Source organism: Mus musculus, chromosome 10 (genome assembly GCF_000001635.26).
Source record: "Mus musculus strain C57BL/6J chromosome 10, GRCm38.p6 C57BL/6J".
Classification (NCBI taxonomy): Eukaryota; Metazoa; Chordata; class Mammalia; order Rodentia; family Muridae; genus Mus; species Mus musculus.
The window spans coordinates 80,952,633-80,978,282 of NC_000076.6; the positions used below are offsets into that span (position 1 = coordinate 80,952,633).

General features: G+C 50.8%; 1 protein-coding gene and 1 pseudogene across 2 annotated transcripts in view; both read right to left on the reverse strand.

The window, feature by feature from the left end:
- Gng7 (guanine nucleotide binding protein (G protein), gamma 7) overlaps window positions 1-25,650 on the reverse strand; it is a 66,302-nt gene that overhangs the window by 4,009 nt on the left and 36,643 nt on the right. For both annotated transcript variants that reach the window (NM_010319.3, NM_001038655.1), the window contains exon 3: window positions 199-314. In NM_010319.3, the coding sequence (NP_034449.2) occupies window positions 199-282 (84 nt within the window). In that variant the 5' untranslated portion in view covers window positions 283-314. The remainder of the gene's footprint in view (window positions 1-198; window positions 315-25,650) is intronic.
- Gm3828 lies at window positions 1,616-2,974 on the reverse strand (annotated as a pseudogene).

Genomic DNA, 25,650 nt, shown 5'->3' on the forward strand with positions numbered 1-25,650 from the left:
ATCTGTGGTAACCAGAGGAAGACACTGAACCGGCCTGATGTGGAAAGCCACGTTCACCCCAGGCTCTGTCCCGCCCAACAGAGCGGCTGTGGCTCTCTTGGGCGGCTGTGTCCCAGGTTACACAGCCAGAATCTATGGCTAAGGACAGGCGCTCACTCACCGGGTCCCCCTCGCCCCCCCTCCCCCCACACAGCTCACCTTGATGCGTTCGATCCCAGCTTCAATGCGCAGCTGCTCCACCAGCTTCCGGGCCTGGGCGACGTTGTTAGTACCTGACATCATCGGCCATGAGCGTGGACCTGGCGTCTAGAGAGCTGGAGGGCACAGATGGCATGGCGTGAACCTGCTGCTTAGACCCTGGGAACCCTGACCCGGAACCCCGCTGGCCTCTCAGAGTAAGGGAAGCAGCACTTGCTGCTGTCCATTCCCGCAGGCGGAGTGGCAAGGGACAGCAGCCACTGGTCCACTCAGGGTCATCCCAGCCTCGCCACGGGTCTCTCCCTTAGCCAGTCATACAATCACACATTCACTCATCAAAAGGGTCTAGAGAACTGTGACCACCAAGGCCCAGGCCAGGGACTGATGATAATTCAACTAGAGATTGTCTATCTGTCCTGGGCTAGAGGATTCAAGCAGAGGCTCCTCCCCAGATGGCAGTGAAACCAGTGATCTGGGTATAGGCTGGGCTACCTGGATGGGCTGGGCTACCTGGATGGGCTGGGCGAACCGAATTCACTTCTGGGAAGGCCACCGCTGGAGGGACTCTTCAGATAGTCCAGGTGGCAGAGGGGGCTCCGAAGTGACTCCCTCCTGCTGAGCCACACCCAGCTCCTCTTTTACATGTATGTATGTATGTATGTATGTATGTATGTATGTATGTATTTAGTGTTGGGGGTGTTGGAGTGCATGTGGAAGTCAGAGGACAGCCTGCAGTAGTTGGTTCTCTCTGGGGATTGAGCCCATCTCCTTAGGCTTGGCAGCAAGTGCTTCACTTGCCGAGCCCTCTCAGCAGTAATAACACTTTATTGTTTAAAAATATCTGCATGTGCATGCCTGTTTGCATGTGTGTGAGTGTGTGTGCACACATTTGCATGTGTTACAGCACCCGTGCAGAGGTCAGAGGACAAGTTGTAGAAGTCCCGCTATCTTCTTCCTTGTGGTTCCTTGGGACAACACAGGTCATCAGTCTTTGCTGCAATCACCTTTTCCAGCTGAGCCCTTTTGCCAGCCCTTGCCTGTAGGTTATCAAGTGTCACATTTGGTAATGCTCAGTGGAATCCGCCTTATATTTTTTGTTTCAGCTTGCCATGAACAGACAATGAATATTGTTTTGTTTAGACAGAGTCTCCCTGTGTAGCTCAGTCTGTCCTGGAACTCTCGGCCCTTCTCCTGCCTCAGCTTGGCATAAGCCACCACATCTAGTTTAACAATGTTCCTAGTTAGTTTCCTTTTCCTTTTCCTTTTTCTTTTTCTTTTTTCTTTTTTTAAGATTTATTTATTATTTATTATATGTAAGTCCACTGTAGCTGTCTTCAGACACTCCAGAAGAAGGAGTCAGATCTCGTTACGGATGGTTGTGAGCCACCATGTGGTTGCTGGGATTTGAACTCCGGACCTTCGGAAGAGCAGTCGGGTGCTCTTACCTGCTGAGCCATCTCACCAGCCCCTCCTTTTTCTTTTTTACCTGAACCATTCAGTCACCTTTTATCAGACACTAGTTCTCAGTCAGGGTATGAAGGTTTGGCCAGATGAACTCTTCCTGGATCAGAGCGGGGTAGGGGCTTTGCTCAGCCATGCGGTGCCCTCCATAGTGACCCCTCTTCAGTGGTTCCTGTGTCACCGCTCATGTTTGAGTTCCTTGTAAGAAATGCAGTAGCTGAAAACCACACAGGCTGCCAGTACCATGTTAATCCCCGAGACAGACGCTGCCTTTCCGAACTCGTAATACCGGTCATACCCTCTCCGAAAGGCTCCTGCAGCGCCACTGGGGTGAAATCCCGTATCGATAGCCAGCTTGGCAGCTCTCCAGGTTTAACCTCCATGAGCCACTTCTCCTTCAATGGCATGAGCGACGCCATCTTGAAGTCCTGGTGTCCACAGAAATCCAGCTGTTTGAGAAGGCTGCTGGGAAGGGTGGATGCACTCCTGTCCCCTAATCAGTTTTCAATTAATGATCATAACAAAAAAATCCTTCAGCCTGCCTGGCTCTCTGGTGTGTGGGCTGACATCCAGCTCCCCTCCTGGGGACAGAGAAGCCGGGCCTCAGCATGGGATGCAGAGAAATCACTCATCAGGGCTTCCAGGCAGGACATGGAAACCGCATGGACTTCAGCCCGAGATTTCTCCTGAGCTAAATATAGCTGGGTAGAGAGAACACAGACCAGGCCGAGTGTGTGTGTGTGTGTGTGTGTGTGTGTGTGTGTGTCCACTAAAGATGCATCCGAGTGCAGGCATGTGTGCAGAGATCAGCATACACAGATACAAGTGGGAGTGTGTCAGAGTCTATCTTCAGGTATGTGCTGTGTGTGAGGATGTCTTCAGACAGGCACAGGGCACGGGCATTTCTGTGATCATGTGTGTGTGGCTGTGTGCATGCCAAGTCAGGGCTTTACTCTACTCAGGAGCCACACCTCCATCCTTGGCCAGTATTTAATCATGTACACACACACACACACCCACACACACCCCTCTGCATATCATCACTATGGACATGGCTGCATTTGTCCACATATGTGTCTGGACATGTTTCTGTTTTCCATGATTTTCCTGGTGGGCAGTTTTGGCTTTTCATTGTGTCTGCTGACCCCAAGCTGTGATTCTGCAGAGAACTGTGTCACCAGCCAGTCCCTGACTCACGTCCAAGCCATGCCCCCTCATCACCCCCCCCACACACACACACACACATACAGGTAGTAAGGGAATCAACTGTAGCTAAAACCCTGAGATGTGAGTCAGCTAGGCTCATTCCTCACAGGCAGCTCACCATGAGGCTCAACACGTGGCCACCCTGGGGGAAAGGCTTGTGGGTGGAGTGGGGCCTGTAGAGCTCCCGGCCGTGTCCACGGGAACCACAGCGCAGTCTCTCCGGGCAGCACAGGAGAACTCAGGAATTACCTGTGGTGACTTGGGGAGAAGGCCTCTCAGAGAAGCCCTTGCTCTTGGAGAAGCTCTGAGCATCCTGCAGGAGTTGTAAGCCAGGACTGGGGTTTAGCTCCCCATGTGGCGAGAGGTATAATTACACCTCCCGTGTGCTGGGGAGGATGAAAATGGCCACCCCAGAACAAAGCATGGAGGAGACAGCGATAGAAGTAACATAGAACTCAGACACGCAGAGAATGTGAAGAAATTCACAAAGTTACCAGGATGCTATGCCTGGTGCCTGCCTCCGCCACTCCAGACAGGAGCTCCCCTGTGATGGCCATACAAATCTTGGGGTGCCTGAGGGGACCAGGCATTCTCTTTTTGATTCCACAGATCTCAAGAGACCCTGCAACCCGGTCACCAGCCAAACTAAAGCCATGGAACCCCACATGCCAAGAGGGGAGGGATCTGGGGTCCTCTGGGTGGATGATTTGGGGGTCTAGTGCAGCAGAGGCATCAGGCAGCTGTACCTAGGCTCTGTGGATGGTTCTGGATGGTTCTCTATGCAGCTGAGCAGTGTTCACAGCTTTATATAGCCTATCCCAACTACACTGGTGAGGCAGAGGCCAGCCTGGTCTACAAGGCAAGTTCTAGGGTAACCATGACTACACAATGAGGCCCTGTCTCAAAATCCCTAAATAAATAAGTAAATGATGGGGTGCTCACTGGCCACAGGAAGAGTGAACCAAGGAGACCAGGAGAGACTGGCCGGGGCCGTTCACACAGGATGCTCTTAAGGCAGACACGGAGGTGCATCGCTTTACCCGAGTACTCAGGAGGTGGAGGTTGAAGGATCAAGAATTCAAGCTTATCCTTGACTACATTGTGAGTTCAAGGCCAGCCTTAGCAACATGAGACCACATCAAAAACAAAACACCACTACCACAACCACTAGCAAAAGCCAATAAGACACCGGAGAAAGGGGAGGGTGCACAACGGCCTTTGTGCTGGTTTGTGCTTGGGTTGGTTTTGGTTTCGAGAAAGGGTTTCTTTGTGCTGCCCTGGAACTCACTCTGAAGACCAGGCTGGCCTCAAATTCACAGAGATCCACTTGCCTCTGCCTCCTGAGTGCTGGGGTTAAAGGTGTGCCCCACCATGGCCCACTGAGCGTTACCCTTTTGGACTCTGTTTGATGACAAGGTTTCTATTAATGGTGAAAACCTTTTAGGTTCACAGTGGACAGTTTTAGAAGGACACGTGGCCACGTCACCAGCCACAGGACAGGGGCCATTTCTGTCGCCCTTGCTACTGCACTGCCCTGTGTTATGGCAGTGACCTCAGTGACCTTGGATTCAGCTTTCGTTTCCTTGTAGGTTGAAAGTCCTGGAATCTCACACTACCTAGGTTCTGGCCTCATTATCCCAGCATGACACTGCTGCTGCGATTCACACACTCACACACTTCGCTTTTTCTCATGAGTAAGCAACAGGACATCAAAGACAGAAGGCACAGGCCAGAGACTCAGCAGCCAATGGTGCCCTGCCCAAGCCTGAGAACTCAAGTCCCTGGGACCCACAGAGTGGACAGTGAGGATAGATTTCCTGAAGTTATCTGAGCTCTGTACATATACTGTGGCACATACACACATACATATACACATATGCATATACATATACACAGACATACACGCATATACATGCATACAACATATAACAATATATACATACATATATGTGCACACATATACACACATATACATACATACACACACATATGTATATATGCACACACATATACATACACATATATACACACATATACATAATACTCATACATATATACATATGTATACCTACACACACTCACATATATATATACACATGTACTCACACAGACACAGACACACATATATACATATACACATATATATACATACATAAACACACTTATACACATATCCACATATACATATACACACACAAACATATATAAACACACCATCTCTTTAGCTCCTGCTCTGCTGTTTTGTGAGTCTCACGTCACCTGGGCTGTTCTCATCATGCGCATGTAGCTGAGGAAGACCAGCTCCCCTAGCCTCCACTATGCAGTACCAGATTGACTGGAGTGTGCTTGTTGGAAGGTTTTACTTTGGCAGGTACAAATTCACAGGCCTGGGTGTGTGGACAACAGCCAACTATGACCTACAGCACCGTGACCCCCTGCCCACTGCCCTTCACCTCGCCTGGGCCATTGATCATGGTAACATGGACCAAGAGGGCAGCGGGGTGCAGGGGTCCCTCCAGTGCAGAGCATGCTGGCCTGACTCCCGAGCACCACCTGCTGTTGCCTGGGGCAAACTCTGGGTTTGGAGGACTCCCAGGTAAGAGAAACCCTGTGACCCCAACAACCCTGTAGGTGAAGAGGAGGTTCACAAGGTGAACTCTGGTGACTTCACAGCACCAAGAGCTTGATGGGTCAGAGCCACCTCCAACCAAGTCATTGTCCTCACCAGAGACCTTCTGTAACAGTGCCTGCAGCTCAACTGACACAGCTTGCTCATAGTCTAGTTGGTAAGGTGCTTGTAGCTCAGCCAATACAGTACTTGTAGCCCAGTGAGTAAGGTGCTTGCAGCTCAGTTGGTAGAGTGCTTGTCAAGCACACAGGAGGCCCATCAGATCACCCCATAAGCAAGGTAGAGCATACCCAGCAGAAGATTAGGAGCTCAAGACCACCCTCAGCTACATAGCCAGTTTGAGGCTAGCCTGTGCTACATGAGACCTAGTCACCACAAAATAAATAATAAACTATATACAAAGTCCCTGTGTGGATTCAAGGGGAGACACAGTGGAAGAAAGATAGAGGACTGAATGCTGGCAGGGAGAGTCTCCATCTCTGAACATCCTGTGGGGAAGGGGGACCTGAGCAGCCACAGCCACCATAGAGAAAGATGTGCTGTGTAGATCCAGGTCAGGAGTCAGATGCAGCACAGCCTGGAGCAGAGGTGGCTGCTGACAGCTGGGTGACCAGTGCTTCCTGCAAATGTGGCCGGGCCAGTTTGATGCTTTCTATTGAGAAACCATGTGCAGGGTGAGGCCTCTCCTCTGATCTGTCCAGAGGCTGTGCGGAGAAGTCACTACTACCCAGATGGGCCTAGGGGGACTTGGGAAAAGTCAGGGCCCAAACTGAGCCCAGTAGGCAGGGTGCTTGTAGCTCTGTTGGTTGAGTGCTTAAAGCTCAGTTGCTATAGTGCTTGTGGCTCTGTGCTTGCCTGGATAAATGAAATCTTAGGTGCCATGCCCAGCACTGCATATACCTGGTGTGGTAGAACCTCTGCCATCCCAGAACTGGGGAAGTGGAGGCAGGAGGATCAGGAGTTCAAGGGCACCCTGGGATACTTCACTGCAGACTGCTTATAAATCAATAGAAATGTCTCCCCTTGAACTCCTGTTGCATAACTCCATGGCAGAGTCCACAGGATGACCAGGTCTCTGGGCATGATGAGGGTACCACCAGGAACCTGGCTTTGTCACGGGTCCATGCAGACATGGATTTGGATAATACTCTGGAATCCCCTCTCCCATACCCCAGATTCAAATCGTGCCTTCTCTAACCAGAAAACAGTGGCTTTGAGTTGGAGCAACAGGTCCACGCTTGTCCTTCTGCACCCAAGACAGGAACCCCGCATCCATGACCTCTTTCTGAGGCATGTGGACTTTGAGGAAAATACCTGTAGATCATCACCTTGCACAACCTGGTCAGGTGATGAGCTCAGGTCACCTGTTTGTGGACAGAGAATGAAAACATGTTCTGGAATGTGCTGGTGTTGTGAGCGCAATATGGTGAGATGTTCACAGCCAGAGCCATGGGGAAGACAACTCAGCTGGAACAGTGCTTGTAGCTTAGTGGCAGGGTGCTTGTAGCTTAGTGGGCAGTGGTTGTAGCTCAGTGGGCAGTGGTTGTAGCTCAGTGAGCAGGTTGTAGTTCAATGGGCAGGGTGCTTGTAGCTCAGTGGGTAGTGGTTGTAGCTCAGTGGGCAAGGTGCTTGTATGTCAGTTGGCAGTGCTTGTAGCTCAATGGGTAGTGGTTGTATCTCAGTGGGCAAGGTGCTTGTATGTCAGTTGGCAGTGCTTGTAGCTCAGTGGGCAGGGTGCTTGCTCAGCATGCTGAATCCCTGGGTTCCATGTACAGCATGGGGCATGGGGTTGCAAAGTTGTTATCCAAGTACTTGGGAGGCAAAAGCAGAAAGATCAGGAGTTCAAGGTTATCCTTGTCCACATAGGAAGTTTGAGGCTAGCCTTGGCTACATGAGACTCTGGCTCAAGCAATAACAACAACAATAACAATAATGAAGAGACGGTCTAGGGTGGTGGAAATTTCTGTGACCTGGTTGGTCTCAAGCTTCTGCATTGAAGCAATCTTCCTGCCTCAGCCTCCTATGTAGCTTGGAGTTCTTTGCCTGACACTGTCACCAGCTCATTGTGTGTTTGTGGAGACAGCCTTGCTCTGAAGCTCGGCAGACCCGGAACTCTTTACAAGTGCACATGTGTGGAAGTCGAAGGGCAGCTTTGGGGAGTCTGTTGTTTCCTTCCACTAAGTGGGTCCTGAGGAGGACTGAATCTGGTTATCAGGCTTGGCAACAAGCCCCTTCACCACTGAGCCCTCTCACCAGCCCTCTTTCCTTTCCTTGTCAGATGGGGTCTCATGTAACCCAGGCTGGCTTGAAATTCCCTAAGTAGCTGAGGATAGCCTTGAACTCCTGACCTGCTGGGATAGACCCAGGGTTTAAGCATGCCAAGCAAGTGCTCTGCACTGAGCCCAGCACCAGCCATGAGTAACTCCATCCACCCTCTGCAGTACCTGTCTACCCAAATCTGGAGGCTGAGGCAGAGGGACTGTCACAACTTTGAGGCCAGCCTGGGATCATCAGTGAGACCAAGGCTCAAAAGAAAAACAAAACTGGAATTAAATCAATGCTGCGTGAACCTAGGCTGGGAGCGTTGACCTAGCTCTGAGATTGAACTCAGGTCCTTTACCCACATGGCTGTCTTCCAAGCTGTGCACTTTGTAGCATTAATTGATGATTGATTGAGACAAGGTTTTATAGGCACCAGGCTGGCCTTGAACTCACAAAGATCCTCTTGCCTCTAAGGAGATTAAAGGTATGGTTCACACCTGGCTAAATTTTGTTTCTGCAGTACAATTGGCCTAAAACTCACACAATGCCTTGTGTACTTCCAAGAGCAGCCAGAAGGGGGCGTCTCCCCCCCCCCCCCCCCGCCCCCGGAGCTTGGAGTCACAGAGGGTTGTGAACCCCATGTGGGTTTAGGAACCTAACTGGAGTCCTCTGCTGAAGCAGTCAGTGCAGTGTGATATAGCCTGGGCTATCTCCCCAGGCTACAATGGCTCTAAAGTAGAGCTGAGGGGGCCATTAACGTCCGCGCCCCCCCCCCCCCCCGCAATCCACTTTAGGAAACAATGACATTCAGATCCAAAAATGCTGGAGAACCTGTGCATGCCGGGCATAGCTCTCATAGCTGGGACACCGCCACTCCCACAGGCTGGGAAAGCACAGCCGCCCCTCCCCTCCCGCAGTCTTCTCTGCTGCTGAGAAAGTCCCGGGCCAGCTTGGAATCCTGTGTCAGGGGACCGGAATGTGGGGAATGCTGGGGAAAGGGTGGGGGAAAGAGACAAGGGTCCCCAGGTGGGAGAAGGAAGCCAACCCTGGGGAGGTCTCAGCTGGGAAGATACCCACCTCCCTCCCCGCAGGGCCTGGATATGGGAATAGGAGGGAACCAGGCTGTGTGTCTGCCTGTCCCTTTCCAGTGCGGGAGCCAGAAACCAGCAAAGGAAAGGATTAAGATCAGGGCCTCGGGGTGGTGTGGTCCCAGGGACTCCCTGGTGCCCCCTGTGCCAGCCCCACCCCACCCCCGCGTGTTCATGAAGGGATGAGACGGAAGTGGCTGGGGTTGAGAGCTCCATCCTTTGCACCACAGAAACCGAGTTCTGTGGCCAGCTTCTGCAGGCAGAGGCAGGAGGATGGAACCCAGGGTCACCCAGAGTGAGTGTGAAGCCAGCCTGGGCTACATGAGACGGCGCACGCGTGTGTGTGTGTGTGTGTGTGTGTGTGTGTGTGTGTGTGTGTGTCTAAAGACTGGATTGGAAATGAACTCTGTCTAATTCAGGAAGAAAAATTAACGTCCAGACTGGGTCGGTGAAAGTTGGAGGCTGGATATGACTGGGTGGGGGGCGGGGCAGGGGGGAGTGGGGGGGGAGCTGGACATGAGGGATTCTAGGCTGGATCTAGCGTGTAAGGAGTGGACCCTCTCCTTGGCCACCCCCACAGCCCCTCACTGGGGATTCCAGGCAGGGACTCCTCTCTGACCACGTTCCCTTTTACTGTTTATTTTGAGACAAGGCGTCCCTAAGCGGCCCAGTCTGGCCTTGAACTTCAGTTTTCTCCTCAGCCTCCTAGAGAACCATGTCTCACTCCTATCTTCCTATTAACATCCAGGAATCCGGCTCACTTTTTCCCTCCCTGGTTTCTCCTCCTGCCTGCCAAAAAATAAGTTAAGAAATAAGTGGAAAACAAACACAAAACACAACCAAACCGCGAGGCCGGATGGGCAGGAGGCAGACGCAGGACGCCTGCTCGCTCCCAGCACATGGTGTTCAGAAAGGAGCTGTGTTTACAGAGCCCAGATCAGAAGCCAAACAAACCAGGCTGAAGTGCTACTCATAGAGCCTGGCTGTAGCCCCCCTGCACCTGTGCAGCCTAACACACACCACTGTATACAAAAATCGTTTCAGCCATGATTGCACACCACTGTATACACAGGGGTGGGTCCCAGTGATGACTGCACACCAATTCTGAAAACAAGGTCTCTGCAACGATGTCACACCACTATATATACAAGGGTCTTGAACACAATTGCATGCCAGCTGTATACACCAGGACCTTGGTGATGAATGCATGTCCATGGGGCATGTACACAGGAAGGAGCCCAGGATGGGGGAGGTGGGTGTGTGAATTTCAAGTTGCTGGGTCACGTGATTGATTATGCTTGGTTTGGCTTTTTTTTTTTTTTTTAATTTTTTTCAGAGATTGCCAAACTGCTTTCTATGGCAGCTGTGCCGTCTCCTCTCCCCACCCGTGCAACCCTAGTTGATTTTTCCAATTTAGTTGTGCAACTGTTTGCACTGTTCTTTTGGCTTCGCCTGGTCTGTGTTTATTCAGTGAGTCTTGGCCTAGGGGCTCCCATATGGAGGTGACTGTGACATTTGGGGAGCTCCTGGTATGGAATGGGTGCAGCCCCCACCCCCGTAGAGAATGCTATAGCATAATGTCCCTAGCACCCAGGGGATCTCAGCTTGGCTTTGTCTCCACAGAGAAGGTGATGGTCACAGCAGGTGCTGCCCTTGGCCTTGAGCAAGCCTCTGAAGGACTGCTCCTCTGTGCTTCTCCTGGCAGCTGTGATGGGGACCCTCATTGTGTCCCCTGACCCCCAGCAGGCTCTCCTGTCATAGTGGACACTAGAGAGAGCTAAGAGCCATGGACAGAGGTTGACACCCTCTGTCCAACCATAGGAATGCATGCATGTTGGGATTCCCTGGTGAGCCCTCCCTAAGATGGATGGGTCAAGCTTGTAGCTTCTCAGGGTCATGGCGTGGGGCTGGCCACGTGAGGACAGTGTGTGACCTCACAACAGGACTTGGGGGTGTATTTCCGAGGGAAACCAGTGACCCAGATGAAAAACAGCATCTTGTGACTCTCTGTCAGCCGTGGCCCCTTTGTTCACAGGGTAAATGGGTCCCTGTGTGGCTATATTTAGAAAAGGGCCAAAGAATAGCTATGAGTAAAATGTCCACGAGAGGCAAAAACAGATAGTTCAGGCGGGCCCTGCTCCCAGTGCAGAGCCCCAAAATGAGCTGACTTGTGCTGACAGAGACGGGGCTGTCACCTTAGTGACAGGAACTGGAGAGAAAGGAGCACTGTTTACCCATCTGGCACTCTGGGGGCAGTGGGTGGTGGCCTTTGGTCCTCTCTGGCTGTGTGTGTGTGTGGAGGGTAGCCATGATCATGTGAGAGTTTGTAACCTTGGGTATGGGGGCTGGGCCAGAACACGCAGCCCCGTGGCTCCTGTCACCCACTCTCAGCTTCCCGGTCCTGAGGAAATGCTGTCACCCTGGATCCATGCCAGGGCACAGGGCAGCCTGGGTCTCGTGAGCCTGTAGCTCCTGGGCTGAAGGAAGGGAGGGTTGGTTGGAGAGAGGAGAGGGCTGTGTGGGGACTCAATGAACTTCTATAAGTGACACTGAAACCTTTCCGTCTCTCTGCAGCCTCTGGGATATTACTTTTCCACAATCAGAAGAAATCCCTCCAAGAAATTCTGACAAAGTACTTGACTCAGTATTGCTGGGCATCAGAGCATGGCCCAGCTTCCCTGGGTACCAGCCCCAGGTGGGAAAGATCAGGCAGACTCCACAGGGGCTCCCGCCTATCTCAGTATTCACAGGTCTCACATCCCTTGGCCTGTGGCCCCTTCCTGTCTTGTCAGAGCCATGAGCCTGAAACTTCCTGGTCTCTCTGCCTCCACCCCTTGTCTCGCTCTGCAGAGAACCACGTGGAGACATTATGCCGTGGATGGTGTGATGGCCCCAGCTCAGTTTGAATCTACCTGTTATGGGAAGGGGCATGCCATCCCAAGCCTCAGATTTCACATGTAGATGTTTACAGAGCTCCCCCTCCAACACATTCTAAAAGCTGATATTCAGAGCTGGCACCGGAAAATGGCAGGGACAAACACCCCCCCAACTCCAGAGAGTTCATTGATAATTCTGCTTCACTGAGCTGATTCTGTCCCCAGATCCATTGTCTATCCCAGGACGGGGGCTCTCACGGCCAGGTGCCTGGGATGGAGCTCAGCTGGTGCCACTCAGGGCACACAAATGGCCTTGATTTGTCTGTGTGGGAGGTGACAGCCCAACCAGAGAATGGAACACCTTGCCGAAGTACTGGCCTCTGGTGGCTGCTCCTATTCTGTGGGAACATGAAAGTCCCCACAGTGCCCTCCAGGGCTGGGATCTGTTCCTTCGGGGGAGGAACTGTAAGAGTCTCATGAACACCCTGGGCTGTGTGGCTCAGTGAGGCTTGCCTAGCATGAGTGAGGCCATAGGTTCTCTCTCTAATAATAAACACAAAACAAGTAAAGGACTGGAGAAATGCTAGGGGGTAAAATGCTTGCTGTGTGACCAGGCAGTCACAGGTTCAAACCCACATAAACATCTGGGTTGTGCAGTGCAGACCTGGGATCTGTGCTCAGGGATTGAGACAGGAGGATGCCTAGAGTAGTCTCCTGAGTCACCTCCCTCAAAACATGGGTCTCCAGTTTGTGAGCCCACCCATCCATGCATGCACATAGAGACAGCCCTGCGTCTGTGACCACTCTGATCTCACACAGGACCTGACCTCAGTTCTCACATCCACATGGAGTTCACAGCCCTCTGTGACTCCAGCTTTGGAGAACCCGATGCCCTCTTTCTGGCCTTTGCCACTCAGGAACTGCACTTAGGTTTACAGAATAACATGAAGGCAAAACACACATAGTATAATTTTATGAGACTGAGACACTACCTACTGCACTAAAGAGGCTCCTTCATAAAATAATTTTATTTTTTAAAAAAAAGTGGTACATCTGTATCCTAGCAAGTTAAACAGTTGGCCTAAAAGACAAAATATCAATTTTTTTTGGTTTGGTTTTTCAGTTTTTCGAGACAGGGTTTCTTTGTATAGCCCTGGCTGTCCTGGAACTCACTCTGTAGACCAGGCTGGCCTCGAACTCAGAAATCCGCCAGCCTCTGCCTCCCAAGAGCTGGGATTAATGGCGTGCATCACCACTGCCCGGCCAAAATATCAATTATTAAAAAAAGATAAACTACTGAATCAGACATGACTCAGATAAAAGTTTTAAAAAGGAGAGAGAGAGACTTATTTATTTTACTTTTTGTGTATTTGGGTGTTTCCTACATGTCTGTCTGCACCCTGGAACTGGAGTGACTGTTGTGAGCCCCTGCCACGGGAGTGCTGGGTCCTCTGCAGGAACAGCCAGGGCTGTAACTGCTGAACCAGGCTTCTAGCCTTTGCTGCTTTGGCCACATCCTTACACAGTAGAGAGGACAGGACCTACCCGCACAGGGCAGAGCTGACCTGCAGGGATCTGGATTTGAACTCCTAGCTCTGCGCCTATTCTGAGATGACAAGAGGATCCTCATGGGTCATGATGGAAGGAGAAGCCATGGCTTCTGTTTCCAGCACTGCAAACCAAACAACTCACTAGCGGGCTCCATTTTTCTTTTTCTTTTCCTATCTGTTTGTTTGTTTGCTTGCTTTGGTTTTTAGGAGTAGGGTTTCTCGGTGTAGACTTGGCTGGCCTGGAACTCAAGCCTTCTGAATACTGGGACTAATGGCGTGCACTGCCACCACCCCACTGTAATGCCACTCAGGCCTCGGAGGCTGAGGCAGGAGAGTCATGAGTTGTGGTCCAGCCTGGGCTGTGTAAAATGTTGTCATAAACAAAGAAGACAAAGGAACGAAGGAGCAAAGATAAAGAGTGACACCTCCCTCCGCAGACGGGCACACTTACATTCTCAGTTTTGTCTTCCAACTTGTATCATTCCACGTCAGTCACTGGATCCTCCCAGCCAAGGTCAGAGTGCACACAGGCACGTGCACCGGCTGAAGGAAAACAAAATTCCAGGGCCCCGAGTGTGCATGGAACATTTGGGAGGGTTGCCGGCTGCCGGCTGCTTTGATGTAAGCCACTTGTGGAGGGGCGGAGAACTAGAAGTTAGGTTAAAGCTTGTGACCTGGGACCCACAGCTGACAGGTGACTGGGACTAGAGCGGGCCGGGTGGAGAGCCAGGGAAGTGGGACCCTTTAGGGGAGTGCTGACTGTGGACTATCTGTCTGGCAAGCTGTGGTATATGTACACACCACACACACATATAGAAACACCACATGAACACACTCAGGAACATGAGCACACACACACATATACACACCACATGAACACATACCACACCACACACATGAACATGCACACATATGCACAAACACATGAACATGTATGCATACCACACACGTGACACATACGCACACATGAACATGCACACACTCATGCACAAATACACACACACATGAATATTTATACACATACATGAATGTTTATGCACACATGAAGACGTACTTGTGTACATACATGATAATACACGTACACACACTTGAACACACACAACACATACACATACATGAACATGACACACACATGCACAAACACATGAACACACACACACACACACGGTCTTATTAGCTGTGTTTTGTGTACACACTCATGTAGAGACCAAAGGAAAACCCAAGTCACTCCTTGGCTGCTGGCCATCTTGTTTATTGAGACTGTGGGCTAGGCTGAGCAGCTGGCAAGCTCTAGGGTCCTGTTGCCCCATCCCCCAGGCTCTGAGGTTACATAAAGTGTTTGCAAGAACTTTACCAACTTAGATGTCTCCCAGCCCCCAGGCTGGCCTTGAACTTGGGCTCAAGGGCTGCCTGCCCCTCATGCTGTGCAGGACGCTGGGTGGAGCTGGGCTGGTGAGGGGAGAGCAGGGGAATAGGGGTCCTGTCCTTCAGCTCGGGCCTTAGTTGGCAGATTCCCTGACCCAAGCTGAGGTCCCTGGTGAGATTAGGCAGTTAGAAGACAGTCATCACTCCTGGGGGAATCCCCATCTTTGAGGCTGCTTCTGCAGTGGGCTGTCCCTGGTGAGGCCAATCCAGGCTGGACTTCCTGCCCAGGCTAGGCTGGTGGCTCACGAGGCAGGAGGCTGCTGCCCTCTGACTGGGGCAGTCCCTGTGATTCCTGCCACCCACCTCAGCCCCTCTTCCTTCACAAACAGTAGCTGTTCTCACAAAACCAACAGGGGTTTTTCCACCCACACAATGGGTGGTTGCTTAGCCTGAGTCCAGCCTTCTCTACTGGAGAAGGAGGCTGAAGGAAGCCTGAGGCCTGGACCCTCTGCTCTGGGCGTCCCGGGCACTGAGCAGGACTCCTGGACTCCACCTTCTCCATGGCCACATGTTTATACAGACATCACTCAGGTACGACAAGTCACACAGAGTCAAGGCTGAGGGCTGAGGGCTGAGGCTCTGGGTCATCTGTACCTCATCTTAGAGATGCATAGATGCTTGAAGGTGATTTCTCATCCCACGCCCCCCAAACGTCTGCTTCTCATTTTATTTTTGAGACAGTTTCTCTGTGTATTTCTGACTTGTCCTGGAACTCACTCTGTAGACCAGGCTGGCCTTGAACTCACGGAGACTCGCCTGCCTTTGCCTCCAGAGTGCTGGGACTAAAGATGTCTGCCACCACACCCCCACCATCCATTCACACACCTTTTTATTTTGAAGTGCAAATTCAGAGAAGCTATTCCTGTGATGGATAATGTCACACATTTTAAAAGCACACACACCTGTGTCCTAGTCACCCTCAGTAGGGTGTGGTTCAGTGGGTAAGATCACGTGCTTTGCAAGGACAAAGACACAAGTTCGAGTCCCCAGGGGTGGCTGTGTGGAGCTGTAAAATCAGAGCTGTTTGAGGTAGAAATGAGAGCCTCACAGGCAAGCAGCCCAACTCCAGGTCCCACGACTCGCACATATGAGCTCATACATGCCTGCTCCTCCAGGTTCTGAGTACCTTCTCCCAGCATGCACCAGGACACTAATGTTGCTGTGATCCCTGTTACAGTAGTGCCTCTTCAGTACCCGAGGACACATCCCAAGACCCTGAGCAATAATGAAAAAGAAAACAGAGCCAGACATTATAACCATCACTAAGAGACACAAAGTTTGCTACAATTGTAACAAAATTACCACATCACCACCAAGGAGCATTCAGCACAGAAGGTCCTGCCTACCATTCCCTCACTCAGGAAGCTGAGGCAGTAGGATGGCCACCAGCTTGAAACCAGCCTGGGCTGCAGAATAAAGCTATCCTACTGGAGAAAAGCAGGCAAGCAAGAGAGAAAAAGGGAGAGTCACTGCTGTGAGGGTCACAGAGACCAAGGGGAACCAAAGAGCAGTTGAGCGAGTTGGCCGTGGCAGCTTCCACCAGCACCTTCAAGGCCACTGAGACTGCTTGTGGTCTGAGACATGGTCTGCTGTGGGGCCCTCCTACCATGACCGGAGTACAGCCATGGAAAATAGGCACCATGATGCCAGGCTCCTCGCTCCCCTTTAAGTAGTGGACAGGGCGATCCAGAATCTTCAGATATTCTCCTTTGGCCTTTTGACAACCACGACTCTGCTTTGGATACAGGGTGGACGGACAGGGGTGCTTGCTTGCATGAATGAGTGAGGGGTGCCAGTGTCGACTCTCTCCCTAAGCTAAGACAGGGGGAGACCTGCTCTGACCCTAAGCAGCCTGGAACTTTGGGAACTTGGTGTGCGTGCAGGCACGTGGCAGCCACAGTGCAGGGAGAGCTCCCGGCTTGCAGTGGGAGGAAGCAGGGACTCAGCTCAGACCCACAGGCCCAGGCTCCTCTTGGGGGACAGCTCCCTGGGTGACATTTCTAGGTTGCCTAGGCCTGCTCCCCTCTCAGTCTCCACCTCAAAGTCTCCAAGAGCCCAGACTTTGATGTCACCTAGTAGCCTCCTGGAAGGATCTGAAAACAAAGAGTTCCCACTTCTCTTTTTTCTGTCCCTCAGAAGCAACCAAGGAAGCCAGCCCAGGTCTCAGCATCTCAGCAAGCGCAAGGGAAACCCCCAAGCCTTCTCCCGTGTCTTCTCAGGAGGAGGCCAGATGTGAGAGAAACCCCAGAGAACCTGAGGGGTTTTAGATCTGGGCATCTGAGGCTCCTGGGACCCAGAGCAGCTGGGCTGCCACCTTTCGTGGGTAGAATCTCATGTAGCCCAGGCTGGCCTGGAACTCTGAGCAGCTGAGGATCTGCTCCTACCTCAGGAATGCTGGGATGCTGGGTGTCACTCCCAGGCTTGGTTTCTGGGTACCAGGGGTGAAGTCCAGGACCTCGTGCACACTGGCCAAGTGTCCTGCCCACTGAGTTCCAGAAGTGGAGCCATTTTACACAAGGCAAGTTCATTTCTGCAGAATTCGCCTGTCTTCCCAGCTGCCGTTCAGTGAGTGAGGTAGCATCCTGCCAGAGTTTAACAAAGTTTGACTAATTCCAGAACATTGCATTGCCATTGAACAGACCCTATGTCCATAAGCTGTTCCAACTAAGCCAGGTGTGATAGCATATACCTGTCATCCCAGCACTGAGAAGGCTGAGGCAGAGGGATTACTGTGAGTAGGAGGCTAGCCTGTACTATAGAGTAAGTTCAAAGCTAGCTCAGGCTAGCAACCTGAAACAACCCAGAAACAAATAATGAAATAAGCATAAGTAAACAGAGTTGACTCTCAAGCAACCAGGTTGGCAAGAGCCATTGGGTTTCCGATGTGACTGAACATACTCTGGCAAAACCTTCAAGCTCTATGTCCTCTGGGGCCGGCAAGATGGCTGAGTGGTGAGAGAGGCTTGTGGCCAACCCCATGTGATGACCTGAATCCTATTCCCAGGTCTAAGTGGTGAAAAGAGAGAACTGCAGTCTGTCCTTTGACCTCCAGATTCGTGCCCTGGCTCATGCCCACACACAAAAGAGATAAATGAGCCGGGCAGTGGTGGCGCATGCCTTTAATCCCTGCACTTGGGAGGCAAAGGCAGGCGGATTTCTGAGTTCGAGGCCAGGCTGGTCTAGAGTGAGTTCCAGGACAGCCAGAGCTACACAGAGAAACCCTGTCTCGGAAAAAAGAAGAGAGAGAGAGAGATAAATGAGATGAAAAATTTAAAGCAAAATCTTTAGTTCTTGGTTAGGCTGCTTGACAGAATATTGTGCAGCAAAGGTCAAGGTCAAATGAAGCTCTGGGAGGATTCAAGCTGGAATGGAAGGAAGGGGTGACATGTGGGGAGGGGAAGGCTCGTTACAAGGAAGCCAGTGGAAGATAGGGGCTCACCAGCCGGGTCCTGGATCGGCTGCAAATCTGGGTAGAAGCTGTGACCTGAGGGGAGTGATCAGAAGATGACATCTGCCTGCAGGGTGAGCAGCAATGTAGCACAGTCTGGAAAGAACTAGAAAGTTCCAGAGATCTAGCAGATGTAGCCCACAGCTTGGGCTCCCACAGCGTCAGCGCCAGTGTGTGCTTGTTTCCCAGGAGCCTGCCCCACACAGCCTGCACAGATGTCGGTTGGAGACAGCCAGGCCTCTGCTTCTCGGCAGCCCGAGCTCTCTGAGGGTGTGTGCTGCCCTTTGCTGGGGTTACCGATTGCTTGGCAGAGCCTCACAAGTGGGAAGCTGTGAGTTCTTCCCTAGTGATGAGGCTACTATGTAGCCAAGAATGACCTTGAACTCCTGATCCTCCTGCCTCTGAATTCTCAGTGCAAGGGTGACAGGTATGAACCTATGTCGCGGAGCATGTGTCCTTAAGGGTCATCTATGTTGGAGCAAGCAGCAGAATGCCCTTCTCTTTTTTATGGCTGAGTAATATTCCACTGTATGGACATACCACCATATGAGTGGATGTTGTTTCCACTTCTCAGCTGTGAAGACACATGTGCAAACACCTGCTCCCACCCTGGCTTCCCATTCTTCTGAGGATACAGTAGGATGGAGTGGGGGTGGGGGTCATAAGGAACCCTGCACTCACTCACTTTAACTGCCAGTTTCCCTGTGTGAAGCTGGGCTGTTTTCTCAACTTCCAGAAAACCTCACACTTTCCCCAGCCCTGCACCCTCCTCTGCTGAAGGAGCTCAGGATCTGGGAGCCCTTGGAGTGGGCTGGGGCAGGGGTGGCCTGCTGCCTCTGCGCAAATGGCTCCAGCTTGCTGAAGTAGGACAAAGGTCACCTCGAGCCTTCAAGCAGGAAAGAGAAGCAGGCAGGGACTTTGATTTATTTTCATTTGGCCTCGATCAGGGATGCATCTGGAAGGCTTCTGGGAAACAGAACTGCCCAGGAGAGGCAGAGCCAGCCGGAGACGTGTGCACGCACAGCCACTCGAAGCCACCGCGCAGCACACCCACGTCTGTGTGTCACACATACGTGCTCTTGCTGCCCTAGGCAGACAGAGTCCCAGCCCTCAGGCTCCGGTGACGTGCCGCAGGGCTAGCCAGCGACAGTCAGCCAGGTCACCTCCTGACGCACATGGGACACCATAGGCAAAGCCCCAGGGCTGCCACTGTCTCCACACAACTGCACAGCATGGGTGAAATCCACACATTCTGAAGTCACCAGGACCGCCCTAATTGTCCCAAAAGCCTGGGTGTCACCTCACAGGTGGGAAGCCTCAGGACAGGTCAGCAGGATGGTTTTTTCGTTTTGTTTTATTTTTACTAATGGCGACATAGATGAAAGTCAGACTCTCCTACAGCTAACAAATCCACCCCTGGCCACACACCCTTGGCCCCCTTTTAAGAGTCTCATTTTTGTAGATCAGGCTGTCCTAGAAATTGCCGTGTAGAACAGGTTGGCTTGAGACAAAGAGACCCACCTGCCTTTGCCTCTGAGTGCTTCACTGCAAACAGCTACCAGCCCTCTTTACTCTTTATTTTGAACTCACTGAGGATCTGGGCTGGCCTTGGACTTACAATCCTTGGACATCATCCTTCAAAATGCTGGTGTGGCACACGTGTGTCACCCTTGCCTTGGCTGTCTGAGGCAACTGGCAGTTTTCTGTCTGGGCTACAGCCTGAGGTCAATAGGTCCAATCAGGAGCCCCCCCACACCCCTCACACACAAACACACACACACATACCACACCACACACACACACACACACACACACACACACACACACATGGGCCTGGCACCCTGGAGACATTGGTTGGGGTTGTTCTCTATGGGGTGCCCTGGGCCCTGCAGACCCATGCTGGAACTCCACCATCTTCATGCACGAGGGGAGGGACCCCGCTCTAAGAGATTCGGGTCATACAGCTGGGAGGGGGGAACAGAGTCTCCAGCCTTTGTCTACCGGCTGTGATATGAAGGATTCACACCTTGGACTGACTCCCACACATGAAAAACCTCCAGCTGGCAGGGAGCCAATGTCCCTGGCCCATCTGTGGCTCCTCTGCCTGAAGTCAAGAAATGGCTGGAACGGTTAAGAGGCAGCGGAACTGTTAAGGAAAAACATCCCAAGAATGCAAATTTCTCCTCTGCCGCCTGGCTCCTGGGACAAGCTCTGTGTGGCTCCCTGGGTTTCAGGCTACAGCCAGGCACCCAGGACTCACACTCATGCCAGAGCAGGTTCCAGTGACAGTTATCAAGCAGGGTTACCTCCTGGGGACACTGGCTGCTGCACAGCTAGCTTTACTTGAGGCACGTGGGTGAGTATGACCTCCTTACCTGGCCATCAGGCTGGACTCAGGAACAGCACTAACAAGGCAGCAGCAGGTGGGAGAGTGTGCACAGAAACAAAGTGTAGAGCAGTGTGCTCTCAAACACACATACACACATGCACACATACACATAATACATACACACACATGCACACACATACATACACACATGTACATGCACACATACATACACACACATATATATACATACATGCACAAACCATGCTTACATGTGCATACATACACACATACATACATACACATACATATACACACACGTGCACATACCATGTACCATGCACACAAACACATGCATACACCATGAACACAATACATGCACACAAATTATACACACACACACACAAATGCACACACCATGCACACAAACATACACACATGCATGCACACACACACACACACACACGCACACACGCACTACTTGGGGCATGTCTCCATCCCACCTCTCAGGCCTCTAAGTGTCCCTGGGCTGCAGGTGCCCTGATATCCTAAGCCCAATGCTTCTGTTCACAGGAGTCACAGGTTCATATGACCTGAGGTATCCCCCACTTGCGCAGTCTCTTCACTGTCTTTTCTAAACACAAGACTCCCAGGTCCCACATGACCATGGCTCACTTGTAAAAGACTGGAGGTTTCCTAGGAAGGGAGAGAAACACCAGAGTTCTCACACAGCAGGATTGTGGGTCTGGAGGGGAGGGTGAAGTGTGGAGACACTCAGCAGCCCCAGGAGGCCAATCAGTCAAGAGATTTGAGCTCAAGGCCAAGTTGCCAGCTGTTGTGGGGTCCTCTAGTCTCATCTACAGGGTCATGGAGTCACCTGGCAGGGCCCTTCTGCTCTGCTCTGAATCATGGGCTGACCACCCTGACGGAATAAGTTGTGTACCTTCTTGAGCTACCAAGATGGCTCAGCAGATAAAAGAGCTTGCTGCCAAGCCTGGCTACCTGAGTTTCATCCCTGGACACACATAGTGGAAATAGAGGTCCATCTCCCACCAAAGTTGTCTTCTCACATCCACATGAATACCCATCCATCCACCTACACACACATATAACACAACACAACACACACACACAAAATAACACACGCACAGCACACACACAGCACATTCCACACATATACACACTCTTAGTTACAACCATCTTGTACAATCAAATGAAACCTTGACACTCTACCTTTTCCACACTTGCGACAGGCAGCGAGAATGTCTGGGAGGGAAGGGAAGGATTCCCCCCCACCCCCCGCCCCTGGGGGAGGTCCCGCGTCCCGCTGGGTACCTCAGGCCCATTCTTTTTTTAAAGATTTATTTATTATTTATTTTGATATGTAAGTACACTGTAGCTGTCTTCAGACAGACCAGGAGAGGGTGTCAGATGTCATTACAGATGGTTGAGCAGTCAGTGCTCTTAACCAGCTCTTGGGACCCAGTCTGTAATCCCAACACTGGGAGGGTGAGGCAGGAGGATAGCATAGCTGGGCTTCATGGAGAAGTTGTGTTAAAAGGAAATCACACAGTCAGGCAGTGGTGGCACAGGCCTTTAATCCCAGCAGAGAAATCCTATCAAGGAGGAGAAAGAAGGAGGAGGAGGGGGAGGAGGAGGAGGAGGAGGAGGAGGAGGAGGAGGAGGAGGAGGAGGAGGAAGGAGGAGGAAGGAGGAGGAGGAAGGAGGAGGAGGAGGAGGAAGAAGGAGGAGGAGGAAGGAGGAGGAAGAGAAGAAGGAGGAGGAGGAGGAAGGAGGAGGAAGAGAAGGAGGAGGAGGAGGAGGAGGAGGAGGAGGAGAAGGAGAAGGAGAAGGAGGAGAAGAAGGAGAAGAAGAAGAAGAAGAAGAAGAAGAAGAAGAAGAAGAAGAAGAAGAAGAAGAAGAAGAAGGGCTAGAGAGATGGCCCACTGATATTATGGGGCAGCCTCGTACATCCACAGCACATAGTTGACACCGAAGTAGATTTTATAGCCAAAGATTTGACTTTCCTCCAAAAAGCTGCATGCATGGGAGTGTCCATGCAGACATTTTACAGTGCATGTGACTGGGAAAAGGATAGGTAGCTGTTTCCCTAAACTATTTCAGGGCTGGCACAGGAGACATTTGCCAGACAATGCAGAGCTCAGAATTATGGCAAAGCTGGGTCGTGGTCAGGGTGGACCTCCGACCCAAATCCCCCAGTGAGGGGCCTGGGGGCGTGGTCAGGGGTTGCACTCTATATTAGCGTGAGAGATGACAGGTCCCTCTCCCATCACTGCAAAAATAATAGCCAAAACAAACTAGGAGGTAACTCCATACTCATTGGAGACAACTAGAGTACTAACGTCATGCAAACGTCTACACATCTGAGCGTGAATGAAGGAATGGACATAGCCTTCTTTGCAGCAGATGGCCAGCGGGAACTTCTAGAAGGAAATTGAAATTAGGAAATCATTAACAGATAGTAGCAGTAGAAAGGTCAATCCCCGGAGTTCACTCGTGCGCTCAGAGTATCTTCACACAAGTTACTGATTGACAGCGAGGGAATTGCAAGACTAATTAAAACTGAGGTGTGTCTCTGTCGCCTGGGACTCTTGACACTGCGCATGCGCACAGTGGACTGCACTTTTCAGGCGGGACGCACCCAAATACAGAACTGCCAGATCTTCCTAGGAGACATAAGAAAACTCCTAATTGAGGGGTGGGGGTGTGTTCTTGTCTACAGTGAGTGATTTGTCCCCAAGAGAAGGTTGGAATCAAGAATGACCATGTGAAGGGGCCAAGGAGATGTCTCAGTGGGTCCGTGCACTTTTTTTTTGGGGGGGTGGTTGCGGTTCGAGACAGGGTTTCTCTGTGTAGCCTTGGCTGTCCTGGAACTTGCTCTGTAGACCAGGCTGGCCTCGAACTCAGAAATCCACTGTTGGGAGCCGCGCCCACATTCGCCGTTACAAGATGGCGCTGACAGCTGTGTTCTAAGTGGTAAACAAATAATCTGCGCATGTGCCAAGGGTATCTTATGACTACTTGTGCTCTGCCTTCCCCGTGACGTCAACTCGGCCGATGGGCTGCAGCCAATCAGGGAGTGACACGTCCGAGGCGAAGGAGAATGCTCCTTAAGAGGGACGGGGTTTCGTTTTCTCTCTCTCTTTCTTCTTGCTCTCTTGCTTCTTACACTCTTGCTCCTGAAGATGTAAGAAATAAAGCTTTGCCGCAGAAGATTCTGGTCTGTGGTGTTCTTCCTGGCCGGTCGTGAGAACGCGTCTAATAACAATTGGTGCCGAATTCCGGGACGAGAAAAAACTCGGGACTGGCGCAAGGAAGATCCCTCATTCCAGAACCAGAACTGCGGGTCGCGGTAATAAAGGTTCCCGTAAAGCAGACTGTTAAGAAGGATTCAACTGTATGAATTCAGAACTTTTCAGCTGGGGAACGGTGGATACCAGTAAGTATAGCTTTACGAGGTACGCCTGGCCTTGAACTTTCTAACGAAATTCAAGACAGTCTATCAGAAGTAAAGTGGGGAATAGCTTTACAAGGTACGCCTGGCCTTGAACTTTCTAACGAAATTCAGGACAGTCTATCAGAAGTAAAGTGGAAAATGGCTTTACGAGGTATGCTTGGCCTTAAACTTTCTCTAGTGTTAGAAGCCCTTTTGTTCCTTTTCACATGTTATCAAGTGATTAAGGCAGGGCTAAAAATTCTAGATGAAATTCAGGACAATCTATCAGAAGTAAAGCGGGGAGAGAGAGTAGGAGCAAAGAGAAAATATGGTTCACAAAATAAGTATACAGGCCTTTCCAAGGGTCTTGAACCTGAGGAAAAGTTTAGGTCAGGTAAGAATACCTGGGGAGAGATTAGAAGGAAGGAGAAGGAAAAAGAAAAGAAAAAAGATCAATCAGCGGAGGCTTCTAAGAGAAGGAGCCTATACTCATCACTAGATGAGCTCAAGGAGCCAGTTTTTAGTAGTTCTGAATCAAATGAAAAGGCTATTAGGGCCTGGAAGGCGCTCTCCCGAGCAGGTGAAGCCACTGGACAATAATGACAGAGGCAGGCTCTTGCAGCCTACAAGGTCTTATTGTCTACCCTGGAGTTGTAGATCAAAATTGTAAAGGGGAACTTCAGGTTCTCTGTTCTTGTCCTCAAGTTGTCTTTTCTATATCACAAAGGGACAGAATAGCTCAACTAATAATAATTTTGCCAAGCCTACATGGCTGTTTTTTCTTCTTCTGGTATTCCTTGAGCTGCCAGAGGGATTGGTTCTACTGAAAGTGATTCTGATTACTTAATAATGCCTTTAGATTGTTGTCAAATTTTATCTACTCACGTAGGGGTAAACCCTCGTGGCGTCAGGCCATTACAGGTCTGACAGATGGATGTCACGCATATTTCCTCCTTTGAGAGAAATCAATATTTACATGTTTAGATAAGAAGAGATCACCTCCATACCTTAAATGATTTTCAAAAGCTGTTGGGAGATATTAATTGGCTTAGACCTTTTTTAAAGATTCCTTCCGCTGAGTTAAGGCCTTTGTTTAGTATTTTAGAAGGAGATCCTCATATCTCCTCCCCTAGGACTCTTACTCTAGCTGCTAACCAGGCCTTACAAAAAGTGGAAAAGGCCTTACAGAATGCACAATTACAACGTATTGAGGATTCGCAGCCTTTCAGTTTGTGTGTCTTTAAGACAGCACAATTGCCAACTGCAGTTTTGTGGCAGAATGGGCCATTGTTGTGGATCCATCCAAACGTATCCCCAGCTAAAATAATAGATTGGTATCCTGATGCAATTGCACAGCTTGCCCTTAAAGGTCTAAAAGCAGCAATCACCCACTTTGGGCAAAGTCCATATCTTTTAATTGTACCTTATACCGCTGCACAGGTTCAAACCTTGGCAGCCGCATCTAATGATTGGGCAGTTTTAGTTACCTCCTTTTCAGGAAAAATAGATAACCATTATCCAAAACATCCAATCTTACAGTTTGCCCAAAATCAATCTGTTGTGTTTCCACAAATAACAGTAAGAAACCCACTTAAAAATGGGATTGTGGTATATACTGATGGATCAAAAACTGGCATAGGTGCCTATGTGGCTAATGGTAAAGTGGTATCCAAACAATATAATGAAAATTCACCTCAAGTGGTAGAATGTTTAGTGGTCTTAGA